Consider the following 26,675-nt stretch of genomic DNA (forward strand, 5'->3'; position numbering starts at 1 on the left):
TGTAGCCTGGCGTGGTTTCTCCTGTCTATAATCCTAGTCCTCCAGATGCTGAGGCAGGAGGGTGGTTTTTAGTTCCAGGCTAGGCTGTTAGACTAGGAAAGGAGGATGTCAAAATAAAACAAAAACTGTGTATAATGGCACAGATTTTTTTTTTTAAGAAATGATTTATTTTTATTGTATGTGCATTGGTGTTTTGCCTGCTTGTGTGTCTGTGTGAGGGTGCCGGATCCCCTTTAACTGGAGTTACAGACAGGTGTGAGCTGTCACAACTGGGTGGTGGGAATTGAACGCGGGTCCTCTGGGAGAGCAGCCAGTGCTCTTAACCACTGAGCCGTCTCTGCAGCCCCAGAATTTCCTTCTTCTTCTTTTTTTTTTTATAATTTATTTATTTTTATTTTATGTGCATTGGTGTTCTGCCTGTATGCATGTCTGTGTGAGGATGTCAGATCTTGTAGTTACAGACATATTAGCTGCCATGTGGGTGCTGGGAATTGAACTCATGACCTCTAGAAGAGCAATCAGTGCTCTTAACCGCTGAGCCATCTCTCCAGTCCCTTTTTTTTTTTTCTTTCTTTTCTGAAGGCCTGGCACAGATCTTTAATCCCAACACACAGAAGGGAGAGGCAAGGGGAACTGTACGAGTTCCAGGCCAGTCATGTCAGGGCTCCATAGTGAGACCCTGTCTCAAAAAGAAAAATAAAGCCAGGCAGTCAGCCAGGCAGTGGTGGCTCACGCCTTTAATCCCAGCACTCAGGAGGCAGAGGCCGGTGGGTCTCTGTGGGTTCGAGGCCAGCCTGGTCTACAGAGTGAGTTCCAGGATAGTTCCAAAGCCACACAGAGAAACCCTGTCTCGAAAAAACAAAAATAAAAATAAATATTTAAAGGCTTTGCTTTCTGAGTGCCCATATGGCCTCATCATGTTCCTGCTACCATGCCTTTCCCGCCATGATGGACAGATCCCTCCAAATTTATCAGAATCTCGTGCCTGTCTGCTGCCCTTCTCTGAGGGTGTGACACCTCAGGGTCTGGAGAGTGAGCTCTCCCTAGAGGAGACATCAGTGGGCCCAAGAGCGGCAGCTGATCCAATGGTGCTCCGGGTCATTGCTGGAAGGGGAGGAGACGGGTATTCCTAGCCCTCTTCCCGTTTCCTGTGTGTTCACGGGATTAGCAAAATAAAATAAAAATAAATATTGCTGCCGGGACAACCAGCAACCCTCAAGGGCCTTGGAGAGCTGGAGTTACCCCCATTGCTGCTGCAGCTCTTCCAAATGCAAGACCTAACTGCAGAGCCAAAGGCTGAGTGGAGGAAAGACCAACAGGCCGCGGGGCTCACAGACGAACCTGATCAGTATGGGCGCCTTGCCTGAGGCCGCGGGGCTCACTGGGGAGGAACTCAGTTTGGGTGCCTTGCCTGCTGTGTAAGGAGCAAATAAAGGAACAAAGGCAGCCGGGCGGTGGTGGCGCACGCCTTTAATCCAAGTACTCGGGAGGCAGAGCCAGGCGGATCTCTGTGAGTTCGAGGCCAGCCTGGGCTACCAAGTGAGTCCCAGGAGAGGCACAAGGCTACAGAGAGAAACCCTGTCTCGAAAAACCAAAAAAACAAAAACAAAAACAAAACAAGGAACAAAGGCAGAAATGGTATCAAGTGTACCCAGGGATGGGGAGATGGCTGAGTAGCCAAATCCCCTGTTTATTTTTATTTTATGTGAATGGGTGTTTGTGTGAATGTTTGTACGTGCGCCACACGCATATAGGTGTCCTTGGAGGCCAGAGGAGGTCGTGGATTTACTGGAACTGGAGCAATAGATAGCTGTAAGAAGCAGGTGTTTTTAACTGTGCATCATCTCCTTGCAAGTCTTTCTTTCCGTTGTTTTTTGTTTTGTTTTTGAGGGGGACAGAGTTTCTCTGTGTAGCCCTGGCTGTCCTGGAATTTTCTCTGTAGATGAGTCTGGCCTCCAACTCACAGGGCTCCTGCCTGCCTCTGCCTCCTAAAAATGCTGGGATTAAAGGTGTATGCTACTACCGCCCGGCTTGCAAGCCATTTTCAAGTGGATAATTCACAGTGACATTTAGTGCATTTACTATGTCGGCCAATTACTGTCCTGAATGACAATGACAAAACATTTCTTCTTCTTCTTTTTTTTTTTTTTGAAAAAAAGGAGGATAGCCCTGGCTGTCCTCTTTCTTTCTTTTTCTGTGACAAGGTCTTGTGTAGCTCAAGCTGAACTCCAAGTAGCCATTTACTGGAGGATGACCTTGAGCTCCTGATTGCGCGGCCTCAATTTCTATAGTTCCCGAAATTTTGCCTTTTGCCCCAGGCCTGGATTTCATTAACTGTTAATGAGGTAATCATTTATGATGAGTGCAGTTCCCTAGAAACAAACCCCTCATCGTTGTAACTAACCGTTAAAAAAAAAAAAAAAAAAAAAAGGAAATTAAAAAAAGGGATCCTAAGGGAGGGTATACTGTTCCCTGGAGAAAGTTGATTACTGAAAACCATGCATTCATTTTCTTTCCTCAGTAATTTCACAGAGATCCTCTAGGGGGCAACATCATCCCCCACGAGAAGAGGATGGCTCTGTCTCTAGGCTTTGATTTTATTACCTGGCACCTTCTTTCCCCCCCCCCCTTTTTTTTTTTTTTTTTTTTTTTTTGGCTTTTTGAGACAGGGTTTCTCAGTGTAGCCCCCGCAGTCCTGGATCACTCTCTAAAGATAAGGCTGGCCTCCAACTCACAGAGATCCGCCTGCTTCTACCTCCGAAGTGCTAAGATTAAAGGCGTGTGCCAGCACACCTGCCCCCTCCCCCACCACCACCATGGCTTGGCTTCCTTTCTCTTTCTTTCTCTCTTTCCTTTTCTTTTTTTTCAAGACAAGATTTCTCTGTGTAGCCATGGCTGTCTTGAAACTTGCTCTGTAGACCAGGTTGGCCTCGAATTCAGAGATCCTTCCTGCCTCTGCCTCCTTAGTGCTGAGTTAAAGGCGTGCGCCACCACTGCTAGGCTCTGATGGGTTCCTGTTTTTTCTAGATGGCTCCAGAGGCTGGTACTGGATATTTTTCCTCATTCATCAGGAAATGAGAGTATCTTCTGTGTAAAATCCTTCATTTACATAATAAAAACCCACCCTAGAGCCATCCCAAGAACTAGAAAGAAAAGACCCTTGTTGGGCTGGGGAACAGAGATCAGTTGGTTAGAGTGCTTGCTTGGCACACAGGAAGTTCTGGGTTTGGTCCCCTAGATGGGATGGTGCCTGCCTATAATCCCTGCACCCTGGAAGTGGAGGCAGAAGGGTCAGAAGTTCAAGGTCATCCTTCACTACATAGGAAATTGAAGGCTAGCCTGGGATATATGAGACTGTCAAAAAAGAGAGAGGGAATGGGCGGTGGCGGCGCACGCCTTTAATCCCAGCACTCCGGGAGGCAGAGCCAGGCGGATCTTTGTGAGTTCAAGGCCAGCCTGAGCTACCAAGTGAGTTCCAGGAAACAAACAAAAAAAAAAAAAAAAAAAAAAAAAAGAGAGAGAGAGAGCGCGAGAGCATGGAGCATGGTGATACGCACCTATAGTCTTTACTTCTCTGAAGCCTTTGGCCAGAGGATCACCTGAGCCCCGGAGTTCCAGGATATCCCAGTAACATAGCAAAACTCCAGCTGGGGAAGAGAAGGGGGAGGGAAGACAAAGCGAGGCAGAAACAGATTCAGGGAAGAGCTCTACTGGCATTTTGTTTCTCTCTCCAACAGTAAAGGGCAAAAGTCAGGTGGGGCACGCATACACCTGTACTGCCAGCACAGAGGGAGTGGAGGTGGGAGGGTCAGGAGTTTAGGGTCATCCTTAGCTACATATCAAGTTTAAGGGCAGCCTGGGCTAAATGATCCCTTGTCTTTAAAAATTCAACAAGTCCAAGGACTGTGGCTGTGACTCAGAAGTAGAGTATGTGTCTGGCATGCGTAAGGTCCTAGGAAAAAGCTTTGCTGGGGAGGGTGTCATGGACCTGTGGTCTCTCTACCTAGCTCTGGCTGTCCTGGAACTGTAGATAAGACTGGTCTTGAACTCATAGACACCTGCCTGTCTCTGCTCCTGAGTGCTGGGATTGAGGTTTGTGCCACCATGCTTGGCTGGGAAGTTTCAAACAGTGCTTCCAATAGAAATTCTTGCTTGTTTGCTTCAGGTAAGGTCCAGGCCCAAACACATTGTGTAGTAAGAATGACCTTGCTGGGATGATGGGTTTAGCCCAGCTAGTCCAACCCTCTTACCCTCCCTCCTTCTCTTCTTTTTTTTCTTTTTTCTTTTTCTTTCTTTCTTTCTTCCTTTCTTTCTTTTTTTTGTTCGAGACAAGGTTTCTCTGTGTAGCTTTGGAACCTGTCCTGGAACTCACTCTGTAGACCAGGCTGGCCTCGAACTCACAGAGATCCGCCTGGCTCTGCCTCCCGAGTGCTGGGATTAAAGGCGTGCGCCACCACCGCCCAGCTGAGTTTTGTTTTAAGATCAGGTCTTACTCGAAGTTTACGTTGCCTTGGAACTTACTGTGTAGTCTGGGTTGGTCCCAAATCCAAGACTCCTGTGTCAGTTTCTGAAGTGCTGGGATTACAGGTGTGAACTACCAGTGGCCAGTGTGTGTGTGTGTGTGTGTGTGTGTGTGTGTGTGTGTGTGTGTGTATTGGTTTTTCGAGACAGGGTTTCTCTGTAGCTTTGGAGCCTGTCCTGGAACTCACTCTGTAGACCAGGCTGGCTTCAAACTCACAGAGATCCACTTGGCTCTGCCTCCCGAGTGCAGGGATTAAAGGCGTGTGCCACCACCGCCAGGCTATATAGATACTTTTAGATAATTTAGTTATGAGCAGGTCAAAAGATCTGCTCTTAGAGACATTGTATGTAAGAGAATAGCCTGAGTTGTGGCTAATCTCAATACTCTGGAGGTAGAGGCAGGCAGATCTCTGGGAGTTTGAGGCCACCCTAGTCTAGAGTGAACTACATAGTGAGACCCTGTTGAGACAGACAGAGACAGAGGCAAAGAAAGCTCTTACTAGATTAGGATAGGAACTGAGCCTGGGTGTCTCAGAGAATTTGTGTACCAAGTACAAGGGTTTGGATTGCGCCCAAAGAAATTAGAGATTGAAAAAAAAAAAAAAAAAAAGAAATTAGAGATTGAATCCCGACAGATACTTTGGCTAAAGATCAGGAGGCTCTCAGCAAGCAGTCTCAAATGGGTGGCCCATTAGTTTTTCAGAACTAATTTTATGTCACCACCAACCCTAACATGCATCTCAGGTGAGTTAATGAATTTTGTTTTCTTTCATCCCAAGGCCCTGTCTTCGTACACTTTTCTCTCTCTTTTGAGAACCAAAGCGATACCTGCGTCATCGGGGGGGTGGGGGGGGGTGGGGTGGGGTGGTGAAAAGAGCTATTTTCTCCCTTTGGAACTTTCTCTTCCTCCTTGTCCCTGCCTGTACTGTCTTTTCCTTTATTCTTGTTTCCACTTTCTCTCCCTTAAGGGCAATTTCCACTACTAAGCTCCAGGATGATGCTGTGCCCATCTTTTGTCACAGAAACTGGCACTGTAGAAAGAACCGATGAAAACATAGATCTCTGGGTGCAAATCGAATTGAACAACTTAACTTTTAAATTATTTAATGTGTGAGCCTGCGCCTGAGGTTAGAGGACGTGGTATCTTTTTTTTTTTTTTTTCGTTTTTCGAGACAGGGTTTCTCTGTGTAGCTTTGCGTCTTTCCTGGGACTCGCTTGGTAGCCCAGGCTGGCCTCGAACTCACAGAGATCCACCTGGCTCTGCCTCCCGAGTGCTGGGATTAAAGGCGTGCGCCACCACCGCCCGGCCTGCGCCACCACCGCCCGGCCGTGGTATCTTTTGAGAATCGTTTCTCTCCTTTCACCGTGTGGGTCAGGATAACCTTGAATTTCTCATTTTTCTGCCTCTCCTAACCCCCGCGCCCCGCACCGTCCCCCGGTGCTGCGGCTACAGGCCAGAGCCATCGCAATCGGTTCTACCCGCTGCTGGGGATGAAGCTTTGGGTTTCATATATGTCTAGAACCAAGCACTGCCAACTGAGCCTTTTCCCCAGATCCTGGCCCTAAATCTATGATCTTACGCCAACTGAGCCTCAGCCTTCGGCTTCAGTCTCCACCTATAAACTAGGAGCATCAGTTTAGGCAGGTGGTGAGGGTCAAAAGATTTCCTTAGTGGTTTAAAAGAACCTAGAAGATTTCCACTACGCCTGGCATAGCCAGGCCCCGCCCTTCTCGCCCCCAAGGATGACGTCACCGCGCGAGTTATGTCGTGACGTCATCTCCGGGCCGCCTCTGCTCCAGCCCCTCTTCGGAAACGTCCGACTCCTGGGACCAGTCTCCGGCTCTCGGTTAAATTTTTTTCCCTCCCATTCTCCCACCTAAAACTTTTGGCTCTTCCCGCCTTCCTTCAAACTAGCAATTTTCGGTTCTTCTCGCTTGCTCTGGGGCGAGTTTCTGAAAGTCATTTACTCTTTGAGTTAATTAATCGCCTTTCCAGCCCCACCCGTCCAGCTCATTCGCTAATTCCTATTCGCTCGGCTCGATTTATTTCAGCTACTTCCGCCTCTTGCCGCGATCCCTTCACTGACTTCGGCTCTTTCCGGATTTTCTCAAGTCCGTGGGGGTTCTCCAGTCCCGAAGCGCTTCGGCTATTTCCGGCTCTCCGTGCCTTCTCTAGTCCCACCCCCACGACCACCCTTGGTTCTTTAGGTGGGTCTTTGAGCCGCTTCACGTTCCTTCCGTGACCTCGATCTTCCCTCGGCTCTTTCCGGCTTATTCCGGCCTCTCGGGTTTTTCTCAGCGGCATTCGGCTCTTTCCGTCTCTCCGCCACCTCGCCCTTCCGCTTCGGTTCTTTCCGCCCGCTGTCGGGCGGGCCGTCGCTGCCCTTCCCCACGTGACGCTCCTCCGGCCTCTCAGTGCCCCCCCCCCTCCACGCCCTTCCTCCAGCTTCAGCCTGGGTGCTCGTCCCGGCTGTGCCGCCATTTTGTGTGAATTCCTGACCGCGGCGGGGGCCGGGCAGCTGGGGCACCTAGGGCGGGCAGACAGTCGGCCCCATCTCCGCAGCCCGTTCCCTCTTCTCCCTGGTGTTTTTTTTTTTTTTTTTTTAACCATCCCCTTGCTCGCTCTCCTCTTTCCCCCCCCCTTCCCCTTCGCTTGCTCCGTTGCGCGCGGTCCGCGCTAATTACACCCAACCACCCACCAGTGTCCGTGTCCCCCGGGTCTCGGGCCTTGGGGGCCCGTATGTGTGTGTGTGTGGTGTGTGTGCGTGTGTGTCTCGGGAGGGAACCTCACGCCCCGATGAGGGTCCCGTGCCCGTGAGCGAGTGATCGCAGGGGGCGCGGGCTGCGGAGAAAGCAGGCGGCGGGCGGCCTCGCCGGGGCCTAGGCCGCGCGGCCTACGTGGAAGTCGGCTCAGAGGTGATTCCGAAACCGAAAAGAAAAAAAACCCTCTCTCTCTATATATAATGTGTATATGTAGACATAGCTAGATAGATAAATGCCCCATTCCCATCAGGAGCCTCGGAGAGCTGAAGTGTGCCCCTCCCGCCACGCCCAAGCAGTCCTTTTTCGTGCATTAACATCCCCTCCCCCTCAAAGGAACGATGGAGGCCGCGCCCGGGACCCCCCCGCCGCCGCCATCAGAGTCGCCGCCGCCGCCGCCATCGCCGCCGCCGCCGCCGCCATCAACGCCTTCGCCTCCTCCGTGTTCCCCCGACGGCCGCGCGGCCACCCCGCACCTCCTCCACCACCGCCTCCCGCTCCCTGACGACAGGTCAGGCCCCCCGGCCTGGGCCGGGCAGCGTCCCCCGGGGAGGGGGGAGGAGGAGGAGGAGGAGGAGGAGGAAGGGGACGGCCGCCATGTTGGGCCGGGCCGCGGAGGAGGAGGAGGAGGAGGAGGAAGGGCGGGGTCGGTGGGTGTCTCTAACTCGCTCGCTCTTTCTCGCTTCGCTTTCTCTCCCGGCCTCATGCGTTGCCCCCCCTCGCGGCGTTCGCCCGCTCTCCCTCGCTCTCGCTCTGTCTTTTTTTGGGCGCCATGCTGAGGGGAAGGTGAGGAGGCGCCCCCCGGACCCCCCGCGCCCGCCGGCCCGTCCGTCTGTCCGTCCGCCCGCCCGGGGCACGGGCCGCCAAGGGGGTGGGCTTGCCGAGGCCCATCAGGCTCCTCGGCCGCCCCTGCGCTCGCTCGGAGCTGGCCGTCAGCGGCCTGTCGCCTGGCTTCGGGGAAGGCTTTGGGGGAGGGGCCCCCGGATTCTCTTGTTTTAGGGGGATCCTCCAGCTTACAGCTCCTCTCTTAGGGGTTCGGAGTTGGGGGTCTTCCCAGTCCCTGACAGTATCCTTTCTCCTGGGGGAGGTTATACCCTGCCCATTTTGGATAGGTACCCGAATCTAACGCAGGCAGAAAGTGGGGGTTCGGATCAGCCTTCGCTCCAACCTTCTGTGGAGGGCTCCTTAGGATGGGGGCTCTTGTGCACATTTTTTTGGCGGGAGGTATTTTCTAGTTACTCCTCTAGAAGGCAGGCAGGGAAGGGGTGCATCTCCAGCTCTTTTGATGAAAGCTCTTGACCTTTTTTGGAAGCCCTGTTTTTTCTCAGGGTCCCCTCTCTTTTTGTAGGTAGGTGACAGTGGTGGATGGTCCTTAGTCCTAAGCCTTTTTATTGTTACTTATTTTCGCGGGGAGGTTGAAGGTTGCTTTCCCTGCTGTGGATGGGAGAGGAAGTTGGCCACCGCTTTCCCCTGGGCATCTCCCCTCTTAGGGTAAAATGGGGTGCGGTTGCTCCTACGGGAGCAAAGGAGGTCTCCTTATACTTTGGCAGGACGTGAACTGTGGCGCCCCTTGTTCTTTATTAAGTGCGAAGTGGGTTCCCCCACGCCCTTCTCTGGCGGGTGATAATGGGGACAGCCCCGCGTGCGTTTTCAGGATAAGGTTTGGGGCCCTTTTGGCCCTGCTGGAGCATAAGGGTATGGGGTAAGGGTTTGCTGACTCCTGGGGGCTGGAGTGAGTAGGTTTGAAAAAGAAAGGTGGGTTTCAGTGGGCAGGAAAGCCAGTCTTGCAGGCAGTGGGGGGTGGGGTAGGGTGGAGAATTCGCTGGACAGATGGCTGGCAGCCGCTTGGGGAATCGCAGAGTACCCCTCCAGACAAGGGTCTCAGCCCTTTATCCCACTCCCAAGTCCTGTTTTCCCTTTCTCCTTCACAGACCCTCCTTTGCCTTTTAAAAGAAATGGCACCCACATTCAAAGACACAGGTGCAGCAGTTTGGTGAGCTTTTTACTTTTTTTTTTTTTTTTTTTTCTGTTTTGTTCTAATTAAATGTATCGTCCTGGGAATCGCAGCCCTTCGCAGCCAGACTACAGTTCAAGGAAATAAACAGATTAGCGGAGGTCTGTTCGCTAAGCCCACGGTGGGCTTCCAGGCCCTCTCGGGGCAGGTGCCTTACTCAAAGGTGCTTACGAGCTTTATCCGACCTCTAAGGAGTTCTCTTATGTCAGAAGTGTATGTCTTACAATGGGTTGGGATGGTAAGTAGCCTCTTTTATTGAGTAATTCAATGATCTCCCTCTTTTAGTCCCTTTCCTGCCTGCTTCCTCCTCGCCTTTAGACCAAAGTGATGCTTGAGAGTGGATTTATTATGTTCAAATCAGGATTCTAACCCTGTTGAGCCCTTTTAGACTTGCACATCCTTTCAGTGTTTAATTTTTAAAATTTGATGTACACAGTTTTCTTAAAAAAAAAAAAAAAAGTGTTACTGTAACATGACAAAAATCCATGGAAAAGGCCCAGTATGTTTTCAGACCCTTGGTCCCTCTTTCCAGATCCACCCATTGCTTTGTCTCCAGCCTTCATGTCAAAGTGGCTAACTTCAAGTGCAGGAGACAAGCTTACTGATTTGGTTTCTACTTCTATTCAAGTTAAGGTCACATCCCTTGTCCTCCCCAAAAAGACTGTTTCAAGCAGGTCCACTTCCCTTATTTTACTCGAATGTTTCTTACAGTGATAGACCTTTAAATTGAGCAAGTCATTTGTAAAGTACTGTCTAAGCACAAAATGTATCTGTAAACTGTGTCAAGCCCTGATCTCTCCTGTCTCCACTGCTCTTTGTTCGAAAGCACATGCCTGACCGTGAAAAGTTGATGTAAAACGTGTTACACGCCCAGTCATGTTGGAGAGAACACCTCCTGCTCTCAGTGCCCCCTCATCCGACACATACAAGTTAAAAAGAAACATCGACCACAAAGCAACAGCAATGACTTGCAGGACCTAACGCTGTCCTTCTAATGTGTTTTACAAGCATCAGTTCTTCTGTTAAAAGACAAAACACGGTGACGTTCCCTGTCCCCTGGCCCACTGTTGGTCCCTGAGGTACTTCGTTAGGGGAAGTCTACTCACACATGAGCCTGGCCCCTTCCAAAGAGCCTGTTGCCCTCTGCGTTCTCGGGAGAAGTGATGGCCACCCCACTTGAGCATGTAAGCTGCAGTTTGCCAGGTCACTTGTTTTCTTCCTTTAATGTATTCACAGTTTTACCTGCCATGCAGTGGTGGTCTGGTGTATAATCAGTTGCCCGAGGAAGGAAGAAGTTTCCATAACATGCAGTATTCCTGCACAAAATGTCGAAAGCACGAACTCAACACACTGTCCGGTGCGCTGGGTCAGCTGGAAAAAACATTTGAAGGTTCCTCCCATCTTGTGTAAAATTCCTCCTCTAGGAGCTCAGAGCAGAAACTGGGTGCTGACCGATAACCCTTCCAGTCCACATGTTTAGGATTACTGAGTTGTAAAAGGATGTTTAAACTTTAAAAATAAAATGTTAGAAGGAAATGGAATTCCTTTTGTAAATGAAAATTTTAGCAGTCATTTGCTGAACTTGAAAATGTTTCCTCCAAACATTTTAAAGAGCTCTTAGGCATGTCCATACAAGGGTTTGTTGTTTTTGTTTTTGTTTTGTTGGCAAAGGAGTCCCCAATATTAAGTTAGCTGTGTTTAGGTATTCCTTATTTTTGAAATGTCACAGTAGTACCTTTTTTTTCCTCCCTAAACTGATGTACCAGTATTAGTTAACAATGAAATTAATGGATGTTGCAAAAGCAAAAAGAAAAGGGTGTCACTTGGAATCGCTGATTTTAACAGCAAAGCATATATAGATATACTTTGTAACCTTGGAAGTTTTTGTTTCCTCTGGATGAAAAGTTTTAACTTGAAAGCGAGTCAAAAATCTCCCAGTAGGAGCACAGTGGGCTTTGACCACGACAATGTAGATGCTCAAGTCAGAGGCCCTCACATCCCGCATTCTCCAATTTAATCCTCCAAAGGGAGGGTGATTGATTCCGCATAAGAGCTTTCTAACTCCTAGTCTGTCTTCTAGGGCTTTCCTTCATTTACTCTAAGGTTTAGATTTTTGATTCTTGATAAGACAATTTTCTGGAAGTAAAGTTAGCTGTTTTAGAAAATCATCCATGTGGTTTTGCCTTATTCAGGAAGACTTATCCCAAGGGGAAATTGTGTGGGAAATAAGGCTACTCTGACTGCTCTGCCTGGCAAGTTAGAGGTGAAGTGTATGGCTCCTGAGTCTGAGTGTTTCCATATAGTTGAACTCTGGGACAAGTTCCTAGGCCCTGGCTCTGCCTCCACCCCTGCCCACCCAGTGTTCTTGAGTCCTTAACCTTCCCTGTGGGCTGTCTCAGAACCACCTCAGGTTCTTCACTGTTCTGTGGCGTCCCTAGAAACCTTTTTCATGGAGGTGATGTTTAGGGATTCATTTCCAGTGACTACCTTAAACTGTCTCCAGGTATCTGGATAGCTTTAAGTCAAACCAAATTCAGGGAACCTACATGTAGTCCATGTGGATGGAACCTTCTAGTAGTGCCAGAGTGACTGGTTCTGCCCTGCTATGGGATCTTAAGTGATAGGCTTGAGTTGAGCCAGGCCCTTGGCTGTACCTCACCACTGCTGGGGTGCACAGCCAGGATGAGAGGGAAACAGGAAGGTTGCAGCATTCTGGCAGTTATTACTTGCTGATTGCTTTGAGGACCTGAAGGAGCAGCCTGCTCATTGGCAGAGGTAATGGAGGAAATGGTCTGGAGTCAGTTACATAATTAAGGCCTCATAGGCTGTGGCAAGCTGCCTGTTTGGATAAGTTAAGGCAAAAAATGAACTTGCTCAAAGGGAGCCAAACTTTCCAGCTCTGACTTTCCTAGTTTCAAGGCCTCATCTGCTACAAAGCTCTGTTGCGTCTGTGAATGTTGTGGGCACACTGTTAGACCCAGTGCAGCATTAGTGTGGGGATAGTGCTATGTGGTGAGGTGAGGCGGTTTCAAAGTCCATTTCAGGCACATTGCCTACAGAGGTGATTTTTTTGAGCTGGTGTAACAAATGAAGACATGACCTATTATTGGTTGGTGCTAGTTACAGCTATATCATCATAGAGATAATTTTTCTTTAGCAGGATGGAGGTTGTCTGCTAGGAGTAGCTTGTTTCTCTTGGCCAGATTGCTCCTCCCGATAGGGAACCTTACTGTTTTCCCTGCTTCAGCTGTGTTGATTGGTGGCTCAGCTCCCTGTTTGTCAGGCAGGCGGTGACATCTCTGAACACTGGAGGTGGCAACAGGATGTGAAGGAAGAGTGGGTATTTGGAAGTCGCTGCTGCTGTTCAGGGCTGGTGCCCACTCCAGCACCAGTGCCCACTTGTCAGGGTCACCACAGGCCAGTGGGCACTGCCGAGCACCTACACAGTGGCTGCGGCTCAGTGCCTCTTCCTTACCAGGAGGAAATTCCAAATAGAACGCTGGCAGCCTGTGTGTAAATAGAAGCAGGATGTGTGTGACTGAGGGAGGTTTACTCATCCTGCACCTCTTAGGTTGAAAGGAGCCTGTGGGGGACTGAAGTCGATGGAAGCCATCTTGTGGCACTTGTTGTTTCACAGTGCTTATCTGGATGCTAAAATGGTCCTGCTGTCTGGAGCCCGTGCCTGCTGTCCTGGCATGTGTTTGCCTTTGCAATTAAGAGTGGAATGAGTCAGCGTTCCCGCTGAGGTTGGCCCCCTGAGAACCAGGAAGCTGGGGATCCAAAGCCAACCCTCGCTCTCCTCCCCACCTCCTCGCTCTGCTTCAGCCACCCCTTCCTGGTCTGAATCTCTGAGGGCCAGGCCTCCTGCATTCCAGGGTCTGTCACCCTTGTAATTTGGCTGAGTCCCTGAGGGTTATGCTTATTCAGCAGCAAGGCTTGTCCTACATGTTGTGCCTAAATACTTGCTTCAGAGGAAAAGCCAGTGCAAGCAAGCACTTTTTTTTTCTTCTCGGAGCTGAGGATCAAACCTAGGGCCTTGAGCTTGCTAGGCAAGCGCTCTACCACTGAGCTAAATGCCCAACCCCCTTGTCCCGCATTTTGATTGGAACAGAAGTGTTTGATTGTTGTGTTTTGTTTTCAGTACTAGGGAGGAAGGCCCAGCACCTGCTGGATGTTTGCTCTACTCCAGAGCTGCGTCCCCAGCCCTTGGTTGTCGTTGTGTTTGTTGTGAGACAGTTCAGTCCATACTGGCCTCCAACTCTAAGTGATGCTCTTCCTTAGACTTCAGGATGCTGGGATCACAAATGCAGCCAGTAGGCCTGGCTAGCCCTTAGTATTTGTTGATTTGGCTGGTTTAACAAGAGAGGTTCTCACACAGTATCCCTTGCTGGCATAGAACACTGGCTATCTTACCATGCTGAGTCCCATGTACGGCAGTCCCTCTGCCTCTGCCTCCTAAGTGCTGGGATTGCAGGTGTGTTCCACTGTGCCCTTTGGCTTTTTGACGCTGGGTCTCAGTTTGTAGCACAGCTGTACCTTTGTGAGTGGAAAGGTCAAAGGGTGATAACCATCAAGCCCTGCTGCAGACTTCCCACAGAAGCTCCTTAACCTTTGGTGGGAAATCAGCAATAAGATCTAGTCACAAAAAGCGCTGGAGGCTATATGTGACAGATGCTGTCTCTCCCCACTGCGCTGTCCTGAGTCTGCTACAGTACTCCTCTCTCTTTTCCACTCATTTTATTTTAAAGTGTGTGTGTGTGTGTGTGTGTGTGTGTGTGTGTGTGTGTGTGTGTGTGTGTTTGTGTTGGCATGTTTACATCAGTGCAGGAGTTATTATACCTACTTGGGGGCTGGGAACTGCTCAGGTCGTCTAGATGAGCATTTAGTGTTCTTAACCACTGAGCCGTGTCTTTAGTCCTCTTTCTGTTTTGAGATGGGGTCTGATTCTACAGTTCGGGCTGGCCTTAACCTTGAAGTAGTCCTTCTGCCTCAGCCTCCCAATGCAGTAGTATAGTACTTTTTTGTTGTTTTGAGACAGGTTCTAAACTCAATATATAGATCAGGTTGGCCTCAAACACAGATATCTGCCTGCCTCCACCTCCCGAGGTTGGGATTCAAGGCGTGTACCACCATACTCACCATACCTCACACTGGTATAGTACTCTTCACACTGTAGGATATGATCATTAGTGGTCTATGAAGTCCAGTTATTGATGTGTCTTCATATCAGACAAACATCAGAAGAGGGTAGAAAGAAATGTAGTTAAATGAAACTTCCTTTACATTTTACACAGAATGGAAAAGGAGCTATAGGTCAAGGGCAGAAAGTTTGACCCTGGCATGATGATCAGGCCTACAGTCTCAGCTTCCTGGGAGGCTAAGGCAAGAGGATCGATCACAAGGCTTGCCTGAGCTAAGCTCATGGGTGCCTGAGTAACTTTAGCAAGACCTTGTCAAGATAGAAAAGGGAACTGGCTAGGGACGTGGCCAGGGGTGTTTTGCTTGCCTGGCATGTACAAAGTTCTGGGTTCCATTCCCAGACCCAGTACTGCAAAACAAGAAATAGAAAAAAAGAAAAAGAAAATAAAAATTGAAAACCGTTCATCTAGTATAGGACTTTGCAGACCTTTGCCCTTGTCCCAGGTCAGTTTTTATAGGCCAAGTTTATCAGCATAGCCATGCCCATCTGTATTATCCTCAGTAGCAAATGGCAGAGCTGAGAAATTGAGACAGGGACCGTGTGGCCTGCAAAAAAGCTGACAGTATATACTCTGGGCCCTTGACCAGGCTTGCTGGCCTTTGCACACAGTGGCCACAGTATGTTTATGTGGAAGCAGATGGGAAGTGCAGGGATGGCAAGTAAAGTTGGTCCTGCAGAGGTGGACATCACCGTCAGCCTCCCGACTGCAGAGGGTCCTATCATCGTTACGTTCTGTGCCTGGGCATGTAGAGATCCAGGCTCAAGCTTTTCAGCTGCAAAGTAGATGGATGGATTTTTCCTTTTTGAAGTACTGGGGATTGAACCAAGAATGTTCTAGACAAGTGCTCTACCACTGAGCTATATTCCCAGCCCTCATGGATGGAACTTTGATTCATGAGAAGTAACCAAAGTCTTCCTGAAGCCTAGCTCTGGAAGTGATCACAGCTAATACATCCTTCTGTGGCCTAACTCTAGGCAGCTGGGACCAGACTCTAGAGTTGCTTGACTAAATGTCCACTGTAGGTGGATAATTGCCCTCCTCATTTTCTTTTTTGGTTTTTGTTGTTGCTTTTCTTTCTTTCTTTTTTTTTTTTTGGAGCTGAGGATCGAACCCAGAGCCTTGTGCTTGCTAGGCAAGCGCTTACCACTGAGCTAAATCCCCAACCCATCATTTTCTTAAGAGACACCGGGGCTTAGTTTTCCTTAGGACGCCACCTTACAGGGCACCAGCAGACAGCTATATGCAGTTAATTGCAGCTCTTCAGAAGTTTTGTGTGTGTGTGTGTGTGTGTGTGTGTGTGTTTTGTTTTTTAAGATTTATGTCATGTATGAATGTTTTGGGTACAACATGTGTCTACCTGCTGCTCAAATAGGGCATTAAAATTCTTGGAACTGTGAGTTCGAGGTCAGCCTGGTTTGCAGAGTGAGTTCCAGGACAGCCAGGGCTACACAGAGAAACCTTGTCTCCACCCCCAAAGCAAACAAACAACAAAAAGCCCTAATTCAGTGGTTAAGAGAACTTGGTGCTTGTCCAGAGAACCTGAGTTCTGTTCCCAGCATCCACATCTGGTGGTTTACAACCACCTATAACTGGGGTATCTGCCACCTTCTGGCCTCCACTGGCACCCACACAGATGTGTACAGGTAAACATAAAAATCAAGCTGGGCGGTGGTGGCACAACCTTTAATCCCAGCACTTGGGAGGCGGACACAAGTGGATCTCGAGACCAGGCTGGTTTGCAGAGCGAGTTCCAGGAGTTCCAGGACAGCCAAGGCTACACAGAGAAACCCTGTCTCAAAAAAAAACCAAAAAAAAGTCAAAGGCAGGGAATATAGCGCTCAGTGCTAGAGTGCTTGTCCAGTGTGCACAAGGCTCAGTATATTAGGCGGCAGAGTTGGTTCCCCTAAAAATTTATAAGGTGGAGTCTTTCTTCAGATTAATTAGACATATTAGACGTTTCTTTCCTGAGTAATGGGAATGAGGTAGCCTTGCCTTGGAACTGTCCGAAGCTCCTAAGCTGGTATCCCGTGGCTAGCAAAGGGTGTGATAGTTGCTGAGGGTCGTCTTCTGAAAGAGCCATGTATCTTGGCTGTTTGCCAACTGGTGGGAGGCAGACAGTAGCTACTCCCACAAAAGAAGTGGCAACTTTGTATCTGGGAGGTTCCTCTGGGCTGGCTTTCTTAAGCAGTTGATTTGAAGCTTCTGCGTTAAGAGGTTCGTGCTTGAATGAACCACAATGTGGGGGCTGCAGCTTGTGAATACAAGTGTGCATTTCCTTAGGGCACTTTGTATATTCCCTCTTTTGGTTTTGCATTGCTTGCTTATCCCCTTTTCCCACCCCAAGACTATGTCTTACTCTGTAGTAAAACTGTCCTCTTGATCTGATGGAGGGTCAGATCCTGGATTCTGACAGCTTGCATCTCCAAAGGCAAGAGCCTGTCCCGGCTCCACCGTCTCACTGGCCCTCCTGCCTCATTTTGACATTTCTTGGAGTACTGTCATTTCATCCATTTCATATGCATGTTGCTCATTTTGTCTGTTTAATGAATTATTCCTGTACAAGATGATTTCTAGTTATCTAAAGGCTAGAGATTAAGAGCTAGTCTTTGGGGTCAGAGTCCTGATTTCTAATGCTGTTTCTTGCTGTGACCCTACAGGCAGATTTCTCTCCATTTCTTAGCCTCAGTTTGCTTGTCTGTAAAATGGAGGTGTAGATGTCAGTAGTGAGCAGTGCAGACTGCCTTCAGACTGCCCAGGACCCCAGGATACAAGAAGTAGGTCAGAGAGATGTTGCCCAGCCCTAGCTTGTCATATATTTGTTCCTTCCCATTTTTTTCAATGTGTGTGTGTATGTGGTTTGTTTTGTTTTTCCTGAGGTAGCATTTCTCTGTGTAGCTTTTGGAGCTTGTCCTGGAACTCACTCTATAGACCAGGCTGGCCTTGAACTCACAGACACCCGCCTGCCTCTGCCTCCCAAGAGTGCTGGCATTAAAGGAGTGTGCCACAATGCCTGGCTAAGAATGTGCATGTATACTGAAAACCTCCATTGTTCTTAGCAAAATTAGTAGTTAGCCATTAAGTGCCTGAAATACCCAGTCTCGGTTCAGTCTGCTTGGACGTCCCTTGTGTGGCATGCTGTAGGTGGTTCAGATCCATGCACTGGCATCAGGAGGTCTCTTTCTTCCTGTGGTTGGTTTGTGCCAGTGGTTCATCTGGTTGTCACAAGGCAGGCATGTTACCATGGAGATGACATGACATCACAGAGCAGGTTATGATTGTGCCTACAAATGCCAAGGGGAGGGCAACAGAGCCCACTTGCTCTTGGTTTCTGGTTGATGAACTGGGTAGTAAGGACACTGACAAACATGTGTGAGGTGCAGAGGCTTACTTCAGGGCTCTCCTAGCTCTGCAGAGCCCTCAGTGCTGTCCCCCTTGGCTGCTGTACCACTTCCTAGATCAAAGGAAGGTCATGGGTCGGGGAGGGAGGCTTCTTTAGTTATGAGCCCAGGCCAGCTTTCTAAAGGAGAGGCTCTGTGCCTTGGTTCCTAGTGACTGACCTGTCCTACAGGGCCGGGCCAGGATCCTTGACTTCTGCACTTAGGCCTGTTGTTAAGCATTTGAAGAGGCAGCGCCTCCTTAAATTTTTGTGATTTTTGTCCCCAGTTAATGGGTCATTAAGAGCCTACCTAGGCAATTTGTTGAGAGTCCGGTCAGTTAATGATCATAACCCCGACCTTCACATTAACCTAGCAGCCTCATGAGCTTCAGGTAATAGCCACTGTTCCATGAGTTTCCACTTCTGTTTTATGGTGTGGTATCTGTCTCTCCCCTCTCTCCCCCGTGTAAACCAGAGCCACAAGCTCCTGGCTTTCAACTTGGTTCAACAGAACTCTTTATCTATAGAGTTGCTGAGAGCTACAAGATTCCTTGTCCTGTGGGGTCTTTGTCTTTTCTACCAAGCTTGATTGGTCCCACTGTCCTCTTTGTCAGCTCTGCCTGTCTTTTTTTCTCTTGGTCAGACATTCTGAGGCTTCGTGGTCCCATGTAGATTAGTTGAGGAAATGGAGTCAGCAGGTGTGGTTGAGAGAGGATGGCCACAGTGAAATGGTCACTTGTTGGCGGGCAGTCAGCAATGTCCCCCAGGAGGAACTGGCTGTCGCTTCCGCCCATGCCTGTTCCCCAGGTCACATGCCAGCTCCTTCAGGCTTCTCCATGTTGTGTGCCCTGGTACTACTGTTTTATCTTGTTCTTTGGGTTCTGGTTTTTGAGACAGTCTCGTGTAGCCCAGGCTGGTCTCAAAGTTGCTCTGTAGCTAAGGATAACTTTTTTTTTTTTTGTTTTTTTCAAGACAGGGTTTCTCTGTGTAGTTTGGTGCCTGTCCTGGATCTTGCTTTGTAGCCCAGGGTGGCCTCAAACTCACAGAGACCCGCCTGGCTCTGCCTCCCGAGTGCTGGGATTAAAGGCGTGCACCACCGCCACCACCACCACCACCACCACCTGGCCAGCTAAGGGTGACTTTGAGCTCCTGATGCTGCTGTCTCATCTGGTGCACTAGCTGCTCCTTGGACAAGTGTAGCTTCTACTCTGTTGCTTACTGTCTGGCTGCTCTTTGTGCAGGGCTTTGTCTGTTGTCATTTAATGTCCCACCCTGGAAATGCCTGTAAGGCTATCTCATTGTCCAGGTGAGAGCCCATTCTAGGGAAGAGGCAGAGCTGGTTGTGTGTCACTTGGTCTGTAGGAAGTCTTGTTCCGTCCCTGAGCTGCTTGTTCCGTCCCAGATCTCCTTACTGAGTGTTTTTGGGAAGCCCATGCTGTATGAGTTGGCAAGCTAAGGACCCTGGGGGGTTTGGCCAGGAGCTGTTGCTTAGACTGGGCATCTAGGTGTATTCTCTGACTAAAGAGGAGCTGCAGTGAGCTCCAAGAATGGAAACTTGGAAGCTTTGTTCAGGAGGTTAGAGGCAAAGCTGCAGAAAACGAGGTGGTGTCTGTCCCATGCCCATTTCTATCTGCTGGCCAGGCACTGTCCTGGGATGGCTGGTTCTTGTCTTTAGGGGTCCTGGAAGTGGCTCCAGCCGCAGACAGGCAGGTGAACTGGAGTCTCTGCAGCCCAGCTGTAGAGTTTTCTCCCTGAGCACCTGTCTCAAGAGGGTTTGGCAGGGCTAGATTGAAACTATTAGTGCAGTGGGGCTTCTCCCACTTTTCTTGGGGGATTATGTCACAGTCTATTAAGCGTGTTCCCTCGGTATTTAATCCCACTCTGACAGGATTTTTCTGGCAGCCTGTTAAAGTGCCATTTTGTGAACCTGCCAGCTGTTTTCTGTCCCTGGCCCTAGGGATATCCGCCCTCTCCCGGTGACTTCCTTCCTTTCTAGTGAATAGTCTGCAGGAAGTAGTCAGACCTGATACACAGGCCTCTTAGCTGGGAAGGCATCTGCAGCGTGGTGACCATGGCAGAGATCATATAGTCTCTGGGGGCTGAGGGCAGAGCACAGCCGAGTGTCTGCAGATGTGGTGACCAATCTAGTGTCACCTTCCCAATGCCTCTTCTAAGTCACAAGCAGTTTTTTATTTATTTATTTATTTATTTATTTATTTGGTTTTTCGAGACAGGGTTTCTCTGTGTAGCTTTGTGCCTTTTCCTAGAACTCACTTGGTAGCCCAGGCTGGCCTCGAACTCACAGAGATCCGCCTGGCTCTGCCTCCCGAGTGCTGGGATTAAAGGTGTGCGCCACCACCGCCCAGCTTATTTTTTATTATTTTGTCATTTTGAGACAAGATGTTGCTCTGTAGCCCAGGTTGGCCCTGAACTAGAGATCCTCCTGCCTCAGCCTCCTGAGTGGGATTACAGGCACAGATTGCCATGCCTAGCTAGATTTTCAAAAAATTTCTATTTTTAAGGGTCTCTCCATTCAAGGGAAACAAAGTTTTAAGCAAGTGTTGGCCCATTTTGTAGAAGCTTGTGCATGTAGCTCTTGCTGAGCCCAGATTTGCCTGGACCTGTTAGCAACACTATTGGTGAGAATGTTGGGCTGAAGTCTTTGTAGGGTGGAGAAGCTTCTGGAAGGAAAGCTGTATGATTCTTGATGACAGTTAAGGTTCATGATAATCTTGTCACATGTTCCTAGGGTGTTAGAAATGGGACACCTTCATCAGAGCCAGCTGTAGCTTGGGGACAGAGTGGAAAGCCTCATCTGATCCTGGGCAAGTTCTCTACGTGCATAGCTCTGTGCCCAGGGACCTATCCAAGACTGCCAGATGGGCTGAATTTCATGTGGTTCCTGCCGTTTTCTTACAAGGAAATTGCGGGAAAGGAGGTAGTCGGGTACCCATGCCCAAGACCATTAGCTTTCCTTCACAGGGAATCCCAGCCTGCCTGGCTCCAGCTGCTCCTAACCTCTGCCTATTCCTCCTCTTTCTCTGAGGCGTGGCCCTGGCCCACCCACAGTATTCCCATCAGAGTGGCTTTGTTCCCATCACCGCTGGCCAGTGGCCATGTCACTGAGTAACAGCTTCTTCCTCGAGACAAAACCAGTTTTCCTAGTCAGGTTTTCCCATTGCCGCTGGTTCTGAGCTGAACCTGCAGGGTGCCTCACTTGACAGGAATGCTTCTCTGTGCCCTGCCCCATCCAGAGTTGGCTGTGTCTTCTGTGCAGGTGGGGTCCCACAGCTGAGCTGCTTAGGTGGAAAGCCTCTGAGGAACACAAGGCCTCACTCCCCACCGTGGTTGCCTTTGACAGCATTAGGAGCCTTACGCCTTGCTGTCTGAGTGTTGTCCTTGACCTCCATTTTGTGTGTCTTTGGGGCCAGGCCTCTTGGATGTTGAGCCAGGCCTGGCTCTTTTGAATTGGGCTCTAAATTAATTAGAGAAGCGCCTCTTGAAGCTGGGAAAGGGCTGTGGAGGGCTGGGGAAAGAGGCTCTTGTTTCCCTGGGAGCCCTTACGACCCTCAGGGCTCCCAAGTGGTTATTTCCTCCTCCTCCAAAGCCGCTTTGGAGGGCTGTTCCCTGTTCCCTTTTCTTTGGTTAGCTTTTTCCCAGCCTATTGAAATTTTTAAAAATTGTTTTTTGGTGTGGTGTGGAATAGACTCTAGGCAAGTAGCCCAGGCTAACCTTCAGCCTGCACTCTTCCAGGTTCACTTCAATTCTCTTACTCTTACTACTATTATCATATAATCTCTTTTTGACCCTTATTAGTTGAAGTGTAAGGGACTTGTGTGCTCATTCAAAGACCTTTCTGCTGTCATTTATGAGGAACATTTATGAGGGAGCTATAAACTAATTTGTGCTTGTTTTGTTGTTTACCTTTTTTTTTTGTGATAGTGTTTCTCTGTGTAGCGTTGGCTGTTCTGGAACTCACTCTGTAGCCCAGGCTGGCCTTGAACTCACAGAGACCTGCCTGCCTCTGTCTCCCCAGTGCTGGGATTAAAGGCCTGGGCCACCACTGCTCATTTGTTTGCCTTTTGAGAGAAGGTGTCTGTAGCTCTGGCTGTCCTAGAACTCACCATGCAGACCAGGCTGCCCTGAATCTTACAGAGACCCTCCTATCTCTGCCTCCTGAGTGCTGAGATTAAAGGCATGTGCCACCAGACAGGGCTGAGAGCTTTTAAAATCTTTTTTTTTTCTCTCCCCCAGGCAGGGTCTCACTGTATACTTTTGCTGACCTGGTACTGTAACCTGGCCTCAAACTCAAAGAGATCAGCCTGCCTCTGTCTGCCATGACACCCAGCTAAATTTAAAAGATTTTTCCATTCTCCCAACTCCTGTGCTTAGCAACATCTGTGTCTGTGGGTCTGACTTGAACCTTGGACTCCTTTCCCATCTGCTGCTTTTCTTGACCCACCCTGACTCCACCCATAGATACCTGCCCCTACCCCACAACCTGTCCATAGCTATTTAGACGTGTTGGGTGACTCATAGCTTGTTAGGTTAGGAGAGTGCTTTTACTTTTCAAAGCGCTGAGCCCTGAGTGACATGGGGAGTTGAGAACGTCAGGAAAAGTGCCTGAGAGGGGTGGGAAAGGGTACCTAGAGTCAAGGTGAGGGAGTCAGCTGGGAGAGAGAACAGAATTAGCTAAGGGAGGGCTCAGCAGGAGTGGGACCTGACTCTACCCTCTGGGTCCCTAATGGAACAAGTTCAGTTTGCTGTGTATCTCCATATACCAGAGTGTGTCAGTTGGGGTTCCCTGCAAACGAACTTCTGTGGTCTAGTAGGTCTCAGTAATGCTGTATAGAAGAGCTTTGTGGGAGCTGGGCAGCAAGGCCACTCAACCTATAGCAGTCAGTACCCAGGAACACATTCCTCAGCTCAGTGGCCACAGGACCTACTGCTTTTCTGCTAAGAGCACTTAGGCTCTGGAATGGTGGGGAATCCTGAAATAGGCTTGTCCCTGTGTGAGCACAGTACCTTTCTTTTTGTTTACTAGTGGGGGTTTTTGTTTGTGCTTTGTTGTTTTTGTTTTTGAGACATGGTCTCACTATGTAGCCTTGGCTAGCCTGGAACTCTTTTGAAGACCTGGCTGGCCTCAAACTCAGAGGTCCTCCTGCCTCTGCCTCCCCAGTGCTTGGATTAAAGGCGCGCTGTATCACACCTGGCTTAGCCTGGCTTTTTATTTTTTGAGTGCTAGGACTGGGGCTCAGGGCGTCTTGTGTGTTAGGCAAGCACCCTCCCACTGAGCTGTTCTCCCTGCCTGCTGGTGATGACCCAGGATGAGAGTTGGCCCTGTCCCTCCTGGGGCTTGTCCCAGCCACTAGAGCTGTACCCACCTTCAGAGCCTTCAAAGGCCCTGCAGGCCCCGAGTTCACGGTGGTTTGGGGGTTGATTCGCAGGGAAGATGGTGAGTTGGAAGAAGGGGAACTGGAAGATGACGGGGCTGAGGAGACCCAGGATGCTCCTGGCGGACAAGAGAGGAGTCGGAAAGAAAAGGGGGAGAAGCACCACAGCGACTCGGATGAGGAGAAGTCTCACCGGAGACTGAAGCGGAAGCGGAAGAAGGAGCGGGAGAAGGAGAAGCGGAGGTCAAAGAAGAGGCGGAAATCCAAGCACAAAGTAGGTCCCTGAGGGTTCCCCACACACCCGTCCACTGCTGGCCCAGAGCCCACCTGCATGCCTAGAGGCACTCTTAGGAACAGCCTTTCTAGCATCCGGGGCCTGAGGACAGTTTATCAAGTCTGGAGCTTATGCTCTGTTGCTGTTGAGTGCCCCCAGGTGAGAGTTTTCAGGCAGAGCGCAGAGTCCTTCCAGGCACACTCCAGCATTGTTTGTCTTGGGGCTGGCTGTGCCAGGGTGACCGCCAGCAGCACTCACTCACGGCGTCTCTTCTCATTGCAGCGCCATGCTTCTTCCAGTGATGATTTCTCGGACTTCTCAGATGACTCGGATTTCAGCCCCAGTGAGAAGAGTCACCGCAAGTACCGGGACTATAGCCCACCATACGCACCGGTGAGTGACACTATCCCATGCATTCTGCAACAGGACAGGTGGATGGTAGCCCAGAGACAGTGGGTATTGTTTTCAGGTTGAGGGAACAGAGAGTTGGAATGTATGGCTTTGAGTCGGGGAAATGGCTTTCTCCACAAGGCCTGCTCCTGAGTTTGCCTAGTGTCGAGTCTCCCCCATGGTTTGGCAGGACTCAGTATGTCTAACTCATCCGGGTCATGGATGACTGCTTTCCACTGTTCATAAGTGACCTTTTGTGGGAAATTGGCAAGAGAATGAAGTGGCCAGTAGAGTAAATTATCTCCAGGGCTGCGCAGTTAGAAGTTAAATACCCCATTACAACTCTGAATTTAACCATAAATTTACATCATTTGTCCGGTGTGTGTATACTTTCTCTTTTAAAAAAAAAAACGTGTAAGGAAAAACAAGGACTGGGGATGTAGCTCAGTGGTGTAGTGATTGCCTTTGTGCTCATAGCCATGGACCACTGCCACCACTACTAATACTAAATAATAGAAAATAAAAACAAACAGGAAATGGGGACACGGACTAGTAATCCCAGGACTAGGAAGGCTGAGGCAGAAAGATCAAGAGTTGGAGCCCAGAAGCTGGAGAAATGGCTCAGTGGTTAAGTTGCATGCATTGTTTTTGCAGAAGATGCAGCAACTATGTGGTAGCTACAGCTCTGTGTGCCTCCAGTTCTGGGAGATGTGGCCTCTGTGGGTACTGCATGCATGCGGTGCACGTGGTACATGCATCAAAACACTCATACATATAAAAATAAATAAGTAGAGTTTGTCTTAGGGTTTCTATTGCTGTGAAGAGACACCATGACCATGGCAACTCTTATAAAAGAAAATATTTAATGGAGTGGCTTACAATTTCAGAGGCTTAGTCTGTTATCATCATAGTGGGCCATGCTGGAGATGAGATTCCTACACCTTCATCAGCAGGCAACAGGAAGTGAATTGAGACACTGAGTGTAGCTTGAGCATATATGAGACCTCAGAGCTGGCCTCCACAGTGACACACTTCCTCCAGTAAGGCCATACCTACTCCAACAAAGCCGCACATCCTAATAGCCACTCCCTGTGAGCTCATGGGGGCCAATTACATTCAAACCACCATAAAGTTAGAGCCCCGCCTGACCTATACAGCAAAACCCTGTCTTTTAAAACCATGGGCTAGGTGGGGCACTGGTGGTACATGTCTTTAATCCCAGCACTCGGGAGGCAGAGGCAGGTGGATCTCTGAGTTCAAGGCCAGCCTGGTCTCCAAAGCGAGTTCCAGGAAAGGCGCAAAGCTACACAGAGAAACCCTGTCTCGAAAAACCAAAAACCAAACAAACCAAAAAAAAACAAAGAAATAAAAGTAAATAAATAAAACCACATGCTAGGAAGAGTGTGACGGCACCTTTTTTAATTAAAAAATATTATTTTATGTGTCTGTTTTCCTGTATGTCTGTTTGTGTACCATATGTATGTCTGGTGCCAGCAGAAGCCAGAAGAGTGTGTCATAGCCTCTGGAACTGGAGCTACTTACAGTTGTGAGTCTCTATAGCTGCAAAGAGCCATACTCAAGTTCCTGGAATAGCAACCAGTGTTCTTAGCTGCTGGGCTGTCTCTGCAGCCCCATGATGGCACTTTTTAAAGCCTTTCCTGTGACAGCATCGTGCACCACTGCAGATGGTGGAGGGTGTGGTACAGTGATCCGGACTGATTAATGCAGAAGGGTGTCTTCTCCATGCTAGGGGCTGGTTTGGTTATGACCCTGAGCTGGAGTGCCTGTGTGTCCATGTGTCTGGGTCTTACATTTTCCTTTTTTAGTTGAGTCTGGCCATCACTAAAGTGTTGCACATGTATGTCACGGTGTTACGACCTGTGAGTGGGTGTTGTCACATTAGTATCCACTGATCTTCCTTGCTTGGCTTAGTTTCCTGAGCTGGTTGCAGTGGGCTTGCTGTTCTAATGCCCCACGCTCCTCAGCCCTGTCACCAGGGCCACCAGACCCTACTTTTTTTTTTTTTTTGGTTTTTTGAGACGGTTTCTCTGTGTAGCTTTGCGCCTTTCCTGGATCTCGCTCTGTAGACCAGGCTGGCCTTGAACTCACAAAGATCCGCCTGCCTCTGCCTCCCAAGTGCTGGGATTAAAGGCGTGCGCCACCACCGCCCGGCAACCCTACATTTTATAGCACTTGGGTCCACCTAGCTTTTCCTTAACAGTATACTGAGAGGTGGCTTATTGTGTTTTCAGTTTTGAGACTAAATCTTTACTTTGTTGCCTAGGGCAATCTGTTTTGTTTGTTTGTTTTGTGAGACAGAGTTTTTCTGTGTAACAGCCCTGACTGTCCTGGAACTCACTTTGTAGACCAGGCTTGCCTTGAACTCACAGAAATCCATCTGCCTCTGCTTTCTGAGTGGTGGCACCACCGGCCCGCAACCTAGGGCAGTCTTGAACTCCTAGGCTCAAGCAGTTTTTCTGACTCAGCCTCCTATGTGAATGGAACTGCAGACATCACACCTTGTCTTAGCAATGTGGATTTAATTAAAGCCAGGTATGATTGTACAGGCCTATAATCCCAGCACTTTGGGAAATGGAGACAGATCAAGAGTTCCAGGCCAGGATGGAACTCCCAGCACTGGGGAGGCAGAGGCACACAGATTTCTGAGGGGAGGTCAGGGCAGCCTGGTCTACATAGTGAGTTCCAAGACAGTCAGGGCTACACAGAGAAACCTTGTCTTTTTTGT

At 49.3% G+C, this 26,675-nt stretch overlaps 1 protein-coding gene across 1 annotated transcript in view; it reads left to right on the forward strand.

The window, feature by feature from the left end:
* Positions 1 to 7,134: 7,134 nt before the first annotated feature.
* Zc3h4 (zinc finger CCCH-type containing 4) overlaps positions 7,135 to 26,675 on the forward strand; it is a 37,699-nt gene continuing 18,158 nt past the window's right edge. The window contains exons 1-4 of the mRNA XM_052762043.1: positions 7,135 to 7,437; positions 7,618 to 7,792; positions 23,320 to 23,539; positions 23,822 to 23,932. Of these exons, the coding sequence (XP_052618003.1) occupies positions 7,623 to 7,792; positions 23,320 to 23,539; positions 23,822 to 23,932 (501 nt within the window). The 5' untranslated portion in view covers positions 7,135 to 7,437; positions 7,618 to 7,622. The remainder of the gene's footprint in view (positions 7,438 to 7,617; positions 7,793 to 23,319; positions 23,540 to 23,821; positions 23,933 to 26,675) is intronic.

Source organism: Peromyscus californicus, unplaced genomic scaffold (assembly GCF_007827085.1).
Source record: "Peromyscus californicus insignis strain IS unplaced genomic scaffold, ASM782708v3 Scaffold_4__1_contigs__length_199733344, whole genome shotgun sequence".
NCBI classification, from domain to species: domain Eukaryota; kingdom Metazoa; phylum Chordata; class Mammalia; order Rodentia; family Cricetidae; genus Peromyscus; species Peromyscus californicus.